This window comes from Aspergillus luchuensis, chromosome 5 (assembly GCF_016861625.1).
Source record: "Aspergillus luchuensis IFO 4308 DNA, chromosome 5, nearly complete sequence".
Lineage (NCBI taxonomy): Eukaryota > Fungi > Ascomycota > Eurotiomycetes > Eurotiales > Aspergillaceae > Aspergillus > Aspergillus luchuensis.
This window is the reverse complement of record NC_054853.1, coordinates 2,774,381-2,786,830: the sequence shown is the minus strand read 5'-3', so window position 1 is coordinate 2,786,830 and position 12,450 is coordinate 2,774,381. Positions and strand designations below refer to the sequence as shown.

Here is a 12,450-nt window from a genome sequence, read left to right as displayed (position 1 = left end):
GTGCCGTGGGGTTAATATCTGGATGTGAGAGTTGCTGGATGATATATTATTGGTTATTGATGGTAAACAACCCTCTTCCTCAGTTCACATATAGAGTTGCGAATTATGATAGTTGTCAAATACTGCGATTCACATTCTGATAGCATAAACATAACATCTAAAGCACGAATTAAAGAATTACTACATCCGCCTCACTCCCAATCTACATGGCAGCTGTAGGCTTACCCTCTCGACGATTCGACTGCTCAATCCCAATCTCCGGCAATGCAAGGGTAGTAAACCTTTCCATATGATTGGCAACGTGGGGATACAACGAGTCAGGGCCCCGATTCTTGTAGATGAGCTTCCGAGGGCAAAGCGGACATTGGCTGGGAACCTCTAACCGGGTGGTCGGTGTCGAACTCTTACTCTTGTTTCGATGAAACGAAGCAAGATGCTTGTCAAGATCGTTCTTGTTTGTGAACTCGCAACTGTTGCAGGACTTTCCCTGTGAAAGGCAGGCATCACACACCCAGTGCTCGACGGTCCCGAAATTCTCTTCGAGATGGGCTGTTAGTTCAACGACGTTGTCGAATTCCTTCGGATCTTCCTGCTTGCAGCATGACCAGAGACAGGTGAATGGTAGAAGATCGTTGTTTACATGTTCGCTGTTTGTACAGTTAGCTGATAGATTCTTCTCTCGTTGTCGGGCAGGAAACTTACTACCAGGCTGTGCGCTCCGAGTCTGCCTCCAGGAGCATGTCACCGCAGTATGGGCATTGGAATGTGCGCTCCTGCCCCTCGATGGACTTTGGAGAAGGGGCGTTGGACCAAGAGGCAAGCTTCAACTGCCTCATTTCATCGGTGGATGGCAGCTGGGGTTGGAATACATTTGCTGGCGGGTTTTCGGATAGAATATCCTTTCCGTTACCGTCTCCAGTGCCACTTGCAGCCCGCGCGGTGGCCCGCTTCTCCGCTGCTTTTCGCGACAGGCTCAGCCGGTGGTGTCGGCGGAGTACGACGTAGATTAAGCGGTGTACTTGCTGTCGATGATCCTGTTCGAGATAAGCCAGCGCAGGTTTATCGCTGGGTAAGCCTTCACTAGCTCCTGCTTTGTAGTGGGGGAAGTCGATGGAGTATCCTTGATGGTACTCCCGGATAAGATGATTCTTCAAGCTGCGCAGGCCCTCAACATCCACATCACGGTAATACTTATGATCGGGGTCATCCAGCTTTTGATAGTCCACGTACGTGAACTTGGCCTTGGCTTCATAGTCGCGGGCGTCATTATAAAGATCTGCCATTCTTTCTGCGAGTAAACCGAGCTTCTCAAGACTCAGCTGGGCTTCCTTTAGTTTTTCGGTAAGTTTGGGCGCCCCCTCAGGCCTCACCGGCCGTTCAATTTTAGGGCCAAACTCATCCCAGCCGGGTTCTGATGACACGACATCTTCTTTGTTCTCATGGGACTGGTCAGCACAGCCTGGAAACAGACACTCCTCAGGCTTAGTTGCTGTCTCAATACACTCATCCAGCCCCTCGATCAGCTGTTTCAAACGTCGAACGGCATGCGGTCGGACAAATTCGTCAGAATGCATCCCGCTGTCATCATAGATCCCGTTAGAGGTGGCGCAGATTCGGAGTTTCTGTCTCCAGTTCTTCTCAAAGTATGTCTTCATCTGTTCGGCCCATTCTCTTAGCGTTGCGTGTTGCAGACAGTCGTTGAGTTTGTGTAGAGCCGAGATGGTCATCTCGCTGACCGAAGGGCTATCCATTGTGATGTACAGGCTGTGTATAGTTGACGGAGAATCTTGATGGATAACAATGAATCAGACAGATGGGTCAAGTCAGCCTGTACTTTGCTCTCTGTGTGTGGAGCAAGGTTGCGCGTCTTATACACGAATGGTACATCTTCTTCGCAAAGAGAAAACCAATGCAGGGACAAAGTTGGTGAGGAACAACGGTAACTTGCGAATTGAACAAAGAGCAGAAGTAGACTTGATTTTTGCATTACTGATTGCGAACATGACTGGATCGACAATGTTTTGTTATTGTCGATGCAGCCGGTCGTGATTGGACTATTCTTATCCAGTCCTCCTTTGCAACGGGGGGTTCCCATGAAATTATGATCGATTAAGCATGCATGAAATACTGTCTGGGGTTACATTTGAAATGAAAAATATGTATACAATGCATGGCGACGACCCGTCTTCGGTTTGTTTGTTGACGGGAGCTTCAGTGATGGCGCAGCTTGTATTTTTAATCGTAAGCTCATGCCCATTGCTTCGTGAGAGTTTCCCGGATGTCGGTCCACAGACATGGGATTTTCAGAGATGTTCAACAAGATCGGTGTGCTTTTAGCTCATGACCGAGTGCGTCTCACTTGGTATTTTGAACTGTTTCATTTTCTTCTTCGAATCAACTCCGGCTATCTACTATCCGCCAGGCCGATGTGTATATATGCATGTTGGGAAGTTAAGCTGGAGCAGGCCCGCTTAGAGCGAAGCGAAAATTCCATCAAGGCCACAGGTTCACGAAGGCGCATAATCCCATCGATGTTGCATCTGCATCATGATTCCTTCCACAAGCAAGATGACCGCTCAAATTTGTCCATTCGTATTTGTCTCACCGTTGGGTTAGTCCGCCGGATCAATGGCGCGACTGATTTGGCTCCAATCTGCTCCAGTCACAGCCTGAGGGCTGCACTGTGGTATGAACCGTAGAATCTGCAAACGTGCCAGAACATCGATCTCTGGTGTCATGAAAGATGAAGCTTGCAAGAGCAAAGCTAGCGAGATGACTTCAAGAAGTGGTGGGTCAATTGTTGGATGTCAGAATCCCTATCAGTAGAAAGATGGATCGGTCGCAACCAAGAGAAAACACCCAAGCCATCTCTTTGGCCCGGAAGGATTCAATCCGCCGAGCATCCGTGCACTCCTAGCCAATGAAAATCAGAACAGCCTCATTCTCCCTCTGCTCATGATATCATAGCCCTTAAACCCCCTGCATATATTATCTGCTGATCAATAATTGTTCTTGTGCAGTTGGAGACATCCGGGGTGCTGGTGCACTTGTTGGACCTCATGTAGGAGTATCTCGTTTAGGTTTGAAGATCATGCATTTTATGAGGGAGCGAGTAACAGGTGGCCATCAGGAGTGGCATCAGAGGAGCATCGGATCTGTCACGGGTAGCATGGATCCATGGAAATGAGATAAGTGAACCATCAAGTAGACTATGCGTGATCCGAGGCGACAGCTGAAGAATACCTGAAGGAATGGATTGGACACGACGGAGAAAGAACGGAGCGGAATCTCCCTCATCCGCCCGGAAACCGATCCACGTGATTCGACCAGCAAAATAAGCAGCGGAGATAACAGCCGGCGATAATTTGTCGCACACACAGTCAGTCTCGGCACATTCCGGTGCGCAACTCAATTTTCCTCGTATTCCCTTTGCCTCTGCCTCGCCACCCGCCCATCTGAGATGCTTCATGGGGCCGGCTGGTGCGTCACCTCTCCATAGCCCAAACATATCATCCAGATTACTTTACCAAAAGCTGAAACCATTCTGACACCACTGTTTGTCGTGCTTGAACACTTCCACTATTAAAGCTTTGGGCTTCACAGTGATGTCCACACTCTAGCATCTAATATGCCACGTTCAATTGGCAGGCCTTAACCATTCATATTCCCGCTAAAGTATGGATCCTAGGGATGTTCTTCCTTTCCAGAACCATTCCTCCGGCCGAGGACCAGTCTATCTATCTAGCTGGATCCAGTAGAGACAAGCGGACACGATCCATCGGGCCCGAAACACCCACCGGGAGGCTCAACAGCAATAATAATAATCAAAGAGAAGACGGCTCGGACTCGGAGGGTGCTACTCCGGTGAAGAGAGAAGAAGGATATTCTATGCCGCCACTGTGATTTGTTGGTTGAGGTGGCGGGTACCTGCAGCACAGGCCGGTTCATTGTTCGCCCGCTCGCTTCTCAACAAGTGTTGCAGAAAGTGGCCACGCACACCACACGGCACATTCCTAGCGAGATTGCCCCCCAGCAATTTCATGATCAACATGGTTATCAAGGCATTAGAGGAGGATTCGAATAAAAGTGTAATTAATGAATAAAATTCGGTCTTTATCTATTCTGATAAAGCCATCGACAGAAATGCTTATCGACAGAAGCTGCGACAATATGGCGATCTTCTGCACGATAGTGGAATGCTTGCTGCACTTTAGCTTTAAGCTCCTGCACCGGTGAGGCGACCGGCTGCTGTCTAGGCCCCAACCTGCCTAGCGGATCCAGCTTCCAGATAGTGGGCGATGTGAGGGAGTGCAAATTTATCGTCACTAGATACTCCTTGGTCTAGTCTGGATGGACTGCCGAACAAGTGAGGAACGACAATTAGTCAAACCACATGGTTGATAGATAGATATCACCACCCATCGACCTATCTGCCGAGTATCTCCTCGTTTACCCACGCGGTTCTTCTGCGGGGAAGCGACCATCGGAGCTGGCAGGAGCTCTTGATGGCTGATGCCGTTCTGTCCGGCAGACACGTCCGGACGGGGATGGGATGCACCGCGTCGCATCTGGCGCTACAAGTAGACTAAGCGGGATCCGAGGGGCGCTGGTAGCGACGGCGCTGTGCTTGGCGGAGCCCATCCATGGTTTCCCTGTGTCATCTTAACCTTCATGATTGGAGCGGACAGTCCGCCATCGGGGGGATGACCAATTATTCATGGTCATCAACCTCGGATGCGGTCCGATCAGCGAGTGTCCGGTGAGGAGAAGAACCGTTGCTTGTCTCAAAACGGTAGAAACATACGATGGGGCCCTTTTGGCTTGGGTTTCCCCACAAGCCCGGCCTCTGAATCAGTGTTGCCTTCCACTTCCACTCAGGTTCAGCTCTCCAGTCAATTGGTTGTCCCCAGAATTCCCGGCTTGTCAACTCGTGCCTGCCCGAAACTCAATCCTGTCTGTGCCTTTCAAATCACCATATATTATCCGCAGACTTTTCCCGAATCTTCCTTTTATACTCCCCCATCCCCCCCCCAGCTCCCCTTCTTTGCCTCCACTCTTCTCCTCCTTCTCTCTCCTCCTCCTCTCCTCATCTTCCTTGTCTTCACCTCATCTTCTTCCTCTCCCGCCTCCCGCTCCTCCCCTTACCTTCCGCCTTTCAACACGGCCTGCACCCTTACACCTCACCACCATGGAGGCCGTTCACGACAGTCCCCCTCCCTACGCCACCGATGGCATTGACGAGAAGAAGGAGGATATCAGCCAGGTGGAGCAGAACCTCAAGCCGGGCCTGGAGGAGTCCGACGCTTTCGGTAATGAGGAGTTTGCGGAAATCAAGTACAAGACCTTGAAGTGGTGGTATGTATCCGCTCCCCGCCTCCCACCATCTCTCCGGAATTTCTGCTAACACATTCACAACAGGCAATGTGGACTGCGTATGCTTTCTTCCTACCTCTTCTCTGCATCACAAACTCTAATAATCCTTCCGCAGTCATGATTTGCGAGTCTGTCTCGCTGGGTGTGCTCTCGCTACCCGCCGCCGTTGCAACCCTGGGTTTCGTCCCGTAAGTCTAGCCGGATCGACGATGCAACCTCACAGTCCGCTAACTCCCATCCTTCAGGGCCATCATCCTCATCGTTGGTCTCGGAATTCTCGCGACCTACACCGGTTACAACATTGGATTGTTCAGAGAACGCTACCCCCACATTCAGAACCTCGCCGATGCGGGAGAAATCCTGATGGGCCCTTTTGGCCGTGAACTCTTCGGCCTGGGCCAGTTCCTCTTCTGCATCTTCGTCATGGGCAGCCACCTCCTGACCTTCCGTGTCATGATGAACACCATCACCGAACATGGCACCTGCTCCATCGTCTTCAGTGTGATCGGCATGGTCATTTCCATGGTCCTCTCCATTCCCCGTACCATGAAGGGCATGACCTGGATTTCCTTTGCCTGTGAGTACACTTCTCAATTGCCTGCGTACGAATCATGATCTGATAGGCATCTTGCCGTTTAGCTTTCCTCAGTATCTTCAGTGCTGTCATGATTACTATGATCGGTGTGGGTGTGGAGAAGCACCCCGGTCGCATCATCGAGGCCACTGTCGACACCAACCTCTACACGGCCTTCACCGCCGTCTCCAACATTGTCTTCGCCTACTGTGCGCACGTCGCTTTCTTCGGTCTTATCGCCGAGATGGAGCAGCCCAAGGACTTCAAGAAGTCGCTGTTCATGCTGCAGACCTTTGAAATCAGTCTGTACGTGACTGCTGCCTGCGTCATCTACTACTACGTCGGCAAGGATGTGCAATCTCCCGCTCTCAGCTCTGCTGGTCCTCTTCTGAAGAAGATTGCCTATGGGATTGCCATTCCCACCGTAAGTAAACCAACTGATGAATTTGTTCGTTCCACGAACACTAACATCTCCACAGATTGTCGGTGCCGGTGTCGTTAATGGTCACATTGGCTTGAAGTACATCTACTTCCGCACTTGCTCCAAGTCGGGTCTCATCCACAGCCGTAGCCGCCGCTCGGTCCTTGTCTGGATCGCCTTGGGCTTGGCCTGCTGGCTGGTTGCCTGGATCATCGCCGAGGCCATCCCTGTCTTCAGCGACCTCAACTCTCTGATTGTAAGTCACCTACTTCCCTGCACAGTTCCATCTCGTGCCGGTCGCTAATGTCATAATTCAGAGCGCTCTCTTCGCTAGTTGGTTCAGTTATGGTCTCAGTGGTATCTACTGGCTCCACCTTAACTACGGCCAGTGGTTTGCCAGCCCCCGCAAGATCGCCCTGACCGTGCTGAATGCCGGTATCGCCGTGTTCGGTTTGGTGCTGTGTGTCCTGGGTCTCTATGCCTCGGGAACAGCCATCCACAACGATGCCAACAGCAACAGTTTCACCTGTGCCAACACGGACAGCTGAATGTGCATCTATATATATAGACTTTACATCATTAATGGCGTTTATGAGCGAATTCTTTTGCCGCGTGTCTGGGACCGCGGCAGATGACGGCGTGACGGGTTTATTTGCATGACGGACTAGCTAATGATTTATTCATGAGTACATAATATGTTACCATCTATCTTCCTATCTATTACTTCAAGGTTGTCCTCTGTAGTGGAGTTATCCGGTCGCAATTCGTTGTACCCTGATCCACGGTGGGTATGTAATTGCTTGTCTGAAGATTGAAGCTCAGAACAGCCTAAAGTCCAAGCCAGGGGTTAAACTTTCCTTGTATGTGATTAAAGATTGAGTAATAGGTCTCAATATCCTACACTAACAGCAGACGATTGATTGAGTACTAGCACAACTGCAAGTATGAACAGGAGGCGAACTGGGATTATGCGTGCTGATTAAGCGTGATCTGCATAACTAGCAACAACACTATACCCTTCCAGGTTAGATATTCTGTGCTATCCTTCATGCCTCAGGCATACAGGCAGCACCTTGCGATCCAAACCAACTGCTGGCAGCCGGCGATATCCAACCATCCTGAGTACTTCCCTTCCGGCTGTCTACTGTTGACAGTAATTGTCACCATGACCACGCGTGCAGACTTGGTCACTCAGGCTTGTGATATCTGCCGGAAGCGCAAGGTCAAATGCAATGTGACTTCGTCATCGACCGATGCCCCTTCCAGATGTGGGCGCTGTGCTAGATTGGACCTGCCGTGCACCTTTCTATCCCCATCCCGGACGCGAGGCCCGAAGAAACGGTACGTTGCTCGAGTCTCCTTCTGCAGTGAGTGGTGATTGCTAACGTACACTCCAAGTTCACGTACAAGATCTCCGGCCCAAACGCAGCCAGAAGATGGAGAGACTGGGGAGGCCCGGGTTTTGGGTGCCATCAATTATCCCACGGATGATCTGTGCGATCGACACCTATTTTCCGGCATCATGCAGGACTATTTGGATTACCTGTATCCCCTGATTCCAATAGTGCATCGGCCGTCGTTTCGACAGTCTTTGCAGGAGAACCATGATCGCGAGGACAGCGGATTCCTTGGGCTCGTCACCGCCATCGCTGCGGTGGTCATCGCCACAATGCCTAGTAGATTTCATACTTATCGATGTGCGACCCCGCCCTTGAGATTCACGTCACGAAGGGACATGGTCCGTCATTGCTATGACAAAATTTTGCGGCTGAGGGATTCGACCTACTTCGACCACATTAACTTCCAAAAGTTTGCCATCTCGTACTTGCTGTATGCTGCATTTCGGCAGTTGGGTGACCACAATTGGTCCCGTATGTTAGATGTGGAGGCAACACAACTTGCTCGCTTGTTAAACCTCCATCGCATCTCTGAATATGATGGGCTTAATTGCATCGAGACTCAGCTGCGAAAGAAGGGCTTTTGGTTGATTTTCTACGGATTCGTGTAAGTGGACATGACCCGGAGAGTAGCTGTCTTGCTCATTTCATCCAGCCATAATCAACTGCAGAATGTGCTGGGAGAGCGATTGTCATACCTGGACCCCATCCTTCTTCATTCCATTAATCCGGAAGATCTCATGCCACTCGAAGTTGATGACGAATTTATCTTCGAGAACGAGGTGCTTATGCCACCGTCCCAAAGTCCATGCCTGGTAACGGGCTTTATCCTCCATTCCAAGGTGTTCTGGGCTGCTATCAGGAGCACCTGTCCAGAATCACCGGCTGGCCCGTGTCCCTGTGTGAGAGCCCGGGATCCAGTCGTGCAGATTTCTTACATCCAGGATCGTCTTCACAATTTACGGTTCTTACTGGATGATATCCCACCTCTTCTCCGTCCATGGCAGCCATCGGATACCGAGGCTATCGCTAACGGTGGGAGCACTGGTGTGACGGAGATGACGCAGTCACATTTTGCTTCTATGCGAGTGAACCTACATGTTACACACCTATGGCTACAAAGCTTGCTTGTTGATCAGCTGGAGGCGGCGCAAGCGCACAAATCAGAGCTATCATTAACATCTACCGGCCATGCACAACCAATGCTTGATGCAAAGGCGTTGTGGCTCCAGAGGGAGGATCTTTGTCGTCAACTATTCTGCATACTATTCAGCCTGCCCCAGATCAACCTGGAAGCGAACGGTCTACATTTGGCGCACAAAGTACGTGATATCGCGGCGGGCCTGCTGGTTTGCCCATTTCATCCTGCTGGCCCGGAAGCGGAGCGAGCAACCGAGTACCTACGACAGTCAACCGACGTCCTATCCCGCATAGACAGTAGCGAAAGCATGGTCACAATGCACCTACAAACCTGGATAGATACAGATCGAATATAGGGTAATTCATAATAGTGGCAGCGTGCTATTTCTTGCTACCCAGCTCCACTCAGAGTCCCGACCAGAAAGTGGTCTCACTCAATTCAATGGAGTCCTCCAAGAACGTCCCACGGCTACTGGATCCAAGCATTATTTGATATGTACCACTGTGGCTGCACCAGCTACTGCTCTTCTCATCCCAGAAGCTTGTCGCACGGACAAGATCCAGCGGAATCTGCACCACCTCTTCCTCACCTGGCTCTAACCAGACTTTTCGGAAACCCTTTAGCTCCTTCAGTGGCCGCTTGATTGGCGGCGAGACCGGGGTGACATACAGCTGTATCACCTCCGCTCCAGCTCTGGATCCGGTGTTACGCAACGTGCATGTGGCTTGCAGTGAACATGCCTCCCTTTTGAGGGACAGCCCCGATAGTTCGAATGTTGTGTACGAGAGACCATGGCCGAAAGGGAACAGCGGATCGACCTCAGCCTCGTCATAGAACCGGTAACCGACATATACGTCCTCACCATATAGGACTCTACCACCCTCTGATCGATAGTTGAAATAGGTGGGGTTGTGTTTGACGTGGCGGGGGAACGTGAGTGGAAGTTTGCCAGACTAAGACATCCGAATGAGTTAGCAGCTCCAGGCCAGCTGGGAAGAAGAACTTACCGGGTTCACGTCGCCGAAGATGACATCGGCAAGGCCGTTGCCAGTTTCGTTACCGCCATACCAGGCGTGAAGCACTGCCTTTGCCTTCTGAATCCAGGGCATCTCCACGGGAGTTCCGCTTTGAAGGACGACAACAGTGTCTGGATTCACCTCCAATACACGAGAGATCAACTCATCTGTATGTGGCGGCAGGCTCATGCTCGTACGATCCTCGCCCTCTGATTCCCATTCCGCACTCAGGCCAGCCACGAGTATGACCTGATCAACCGATGCAGCCAGCTGCACTGCCTCTTCGATGCCTTTAGAAGGCGAGAGCTGCTTACAGGCGCCGAATCGGAAGCCACCGTGACCAAAGTCGACTACCCCGGGGACCTTAAACGTGCTGGTTTTAGCACACCCCCACTGCACATGGATCTTGTACTGCCGACCGGCCGTGAGCTCCAATGTGCCTCTTTCTTCCATGGTGCCGCTCCCAAGGAAGCTAGACCCCGGCCTTTGTACATCAGCGTTATTGACTAATAGGTTTCCATCCACATAGAGCTTGCCCGTCCCTTGCACACAAAGGCCAAAATCGTATAGGCCGGATTCCTCTGGGACAAAGTATCCCTCCGCATCTGCAAACCACACGGGTTGCAGCTCTGGGTGGTTGTAATCAAGGAAGAATACCATCGAGTCCGTCTCGTGCCGTTCCTCGAGTGGTACTCTGTTCGCTACGGTGGGAGGGTCATTGAAGATTTTCAAAGTGAATCCAGTACGGCCATCCTGAGTCCGCAGGCGCATCCCCAGCAAGGGTTGGTTTTGGTGTCCGTATATCCCCTGAGCGAACTCCACGCCGCCGGAAGCCGAGTTCGAAATCCCCTCAAAGGGAGTTACAGCCTGGTAGGGATTGAGCGCTGCACTGCCCCCTCCACAGTAGGTAGCAATCTTGGAATTAGGACCGATGACGGCTACTTTCTTGGTCTTGTCCAGAGGCAGAATGCCGTCATCGTTCTTCAGGAGGACAACTGCCTCTGAGGCGATCTTCCTGAGTAGCCGTCTATCCTCGGCACGGTTCAGCTGCAACTCCGGCGCACGCTCAGGAATACCCGATCGGCTGGCTTGCTGGACCAGACGCAGCACAGCACGAACACGGGCATTGACCGTCGCCATGGGAATCTTGTTTGCGGTAATGGCATGTGACAGAGCACTGCCGCGCCATCTTGTCGGCCCTGGCATTTCGAGATCGAGTCCAGCGTTGACGGCCTCGGATGTGCTATATGTTCCAAACCTGCCAGCGAGTCAGCGACGGAAAGGGTTAAAAAAAGCGTGATTGTGAATCAGGAAACCTTACCAGTCGCTCATCAACAGACCCTCCCAACCCCATTCTTCACGTAAGATGTCTTGAAGAAGTGTTGGACTCTCCGATGCATGAAGCCCGTTTACCTTGTTGTATGCCGTCATTATGGCTTCGGGCTTTCCCAGAGAAATTGCGATCATGAATGGCAGAAGATAGATTTCCCTCAGCGCCCGGTCGGTGAGAATGGAATTGACAGCCATTCGCTCATGCTCCTGGTCATTGCATACGAAGTGTTTGAGCGTTGCAATGATGTTCTCCTCCTTTAAGCCTTTGCAATAATGACCTGCTATTGTTCCTGACAGCAGCGGGTCCTCAGAGAACGATTCGAACCCCCGCCCTCCCAGAGGACCTCGCTGGATGTTTATCGTCGGGCCAAGGACAACGTGGGTGCCTTTGGCCTTGGCCTCTGCCGCTAGCAGATGGCCAACCTGAACAGCGAGATTTTCATCAAATGTCGCTCCAATGGCCGTACCGCAGGGCAGACAAGCTGCTGGCACGCTGCCAAAGAAGCGGGTGCCACGGACGCCATTCGGGCCGTCAGACAGGCGAATTGACGGGATTCCGAGCCGGGGGATTGGAACGGTGTGCCAGAAATCGTCACCTAGCCAGAGGCAGTCAGCTTTCGGTCATAGTTAGAAAGAAGCGGTGCATCGTGGGCATACCCGTTAGCAGGGCAACTTTCTCATCTAGGGTCAGTTGCTTGATGAGCTCCTCAATATCGGCGTTTGCGATTTGAACAAAGGACTTGTCCGTCTCGGCGGCGGCATGTACGCAAGGCATGATGCGTGCAGTCTGCTACAGCGTGTGGTTGGGGATGGTTTGTCGGGAGCTGAGACAAATGCTCGCAGATTTCCAACTCCATCTTGTCGAGCACTGGGCACACCAACTAATTATGTTCTCGCAAACGTGCGGATGGACATTGCAGTGCGTCTTCGGAGGAGTACACGAGAGCTCGCACAGTGCCGACCGATACCAGCATGGATGGGGTGATCTCTGGGTCGACGGGCCAGCTCCACCAGCTCCGCGAGTTCTGATTGATTCTTCAACGGCCATCCAGTCCCATTGACTGGCTTCAGAGCTCCTCTAATTCTCCGTTTCTCCTTTTCTCCGTTTCTCCGTCTGTTCTTCCCCGACTCCTTGCCGTTGCCCTACCCCAACTTCCCCCAGTTCTCCACACTGTCCTCGTTGCCGTTTCCCAGAT

General features: G+C 51.7%; 5 protein-coding genes across 5 annotated transcripts; 2 read left to right on the top strand and 3 right to left on the bottom strand.

Moving 5' to 3' along the window:
• Positions 1-202: 202 nt before the first annotated feature.
• Positions 203-1,751, bottom strand: AKAW2_50910S (uncharacterized protein; the record flags this gene model as incomplete). Its single annotated transcript, XM_041690781.1, has 2 exons — positions 203-647; positions 703-1,751. The coding sequence occupies 2 exons, from the start codon at positions 1,749-1,751 to the stop codon at positions 203-205; spliced, it is 1,494 nt and encodes a 497-aa protein (XP_041544331.1).
• Positions 1,752-3,076: 1,325 nt separating this feature from the next.
• AKAW2_50909S (uncharacterized protein) lies at positions 3,077-3,508 on the bottom strand (the record flags this gene model as incomplete). The annotated part of the gene is made up of 1 exon (XM_041690780.1): positions 3,077-3,508. The coding sequence occupies one exon, from the start codon at positions 3,506-3,508 to the stop codon at positions 3,077-3,079; it is 432 nt and encodes a 143-aa protein (XP_041544330.1).
• A 1,680-nt stretch (positions 3,509-5,188) lies between these two features.
• Positions 5,189-6,916, top strand: AKAW2_50908A (neutral amino acid permease; the record flags this gene model as incomplete). The annotated part of the gene is made up of 7 exons (XM_041690778.1): positions 5,189-5,355; positions 5,419-5,432; positions 5,489-5,561; positions 5,619-5,950; positions 6,013-6,371; positions 6,427-6,624; positions 6,686-6,916. 7 exons carry the CDS (start codon positions 5,189-5,191, stop codon positions 6,914-6,916), a joined length of 1,374 nt encoding a protein of 457 aa, XP_041544329.1.
• A 617-nt stretch (positions 6,917-7,533) lies between these two features.
• Positions 7,534-9,261, top strand: AKAW2_50907A (uncharacterized protein; the record flags this gene model as incomplete). Its single annotated transcript, XM_041690777.1, has 3 exons — positions 7,534-7,709; positions 7,767-8,372; positions 8,421-9,261. 3 exons carry the CDS (start codon positions 7,534-7,536, stop codon positions 9,259-9,261), a joined length of 1,623 nt encoding a protein of 540 aa, XP_041544328.1.
• Positions 9,262-9,310: 49 nt separating this feature from the next.
• On the bottom strand, positions 9,311-12,029 carry AKAW2_50906S (beta-glucosidase H; the record flags this gene model as incomplete). The annotated part of the gene is made up of 4 exons (XM_041690776.1): positions 9,311-9,859; positions 9,914-11,180; positions 11,244-11,850; positions 11,912-12,029. The coding sequence occupies 4 exons, from the start codon at positions 12,027-12,029 to the stop codon at positions 9,311-9,313; spliced, it is 2,541 nt and encodes an 846-aa protein (XP_041544327.1).
• Between the last annotated feature and the right edge of the window lie 421 nt (positions 12,030-12,450).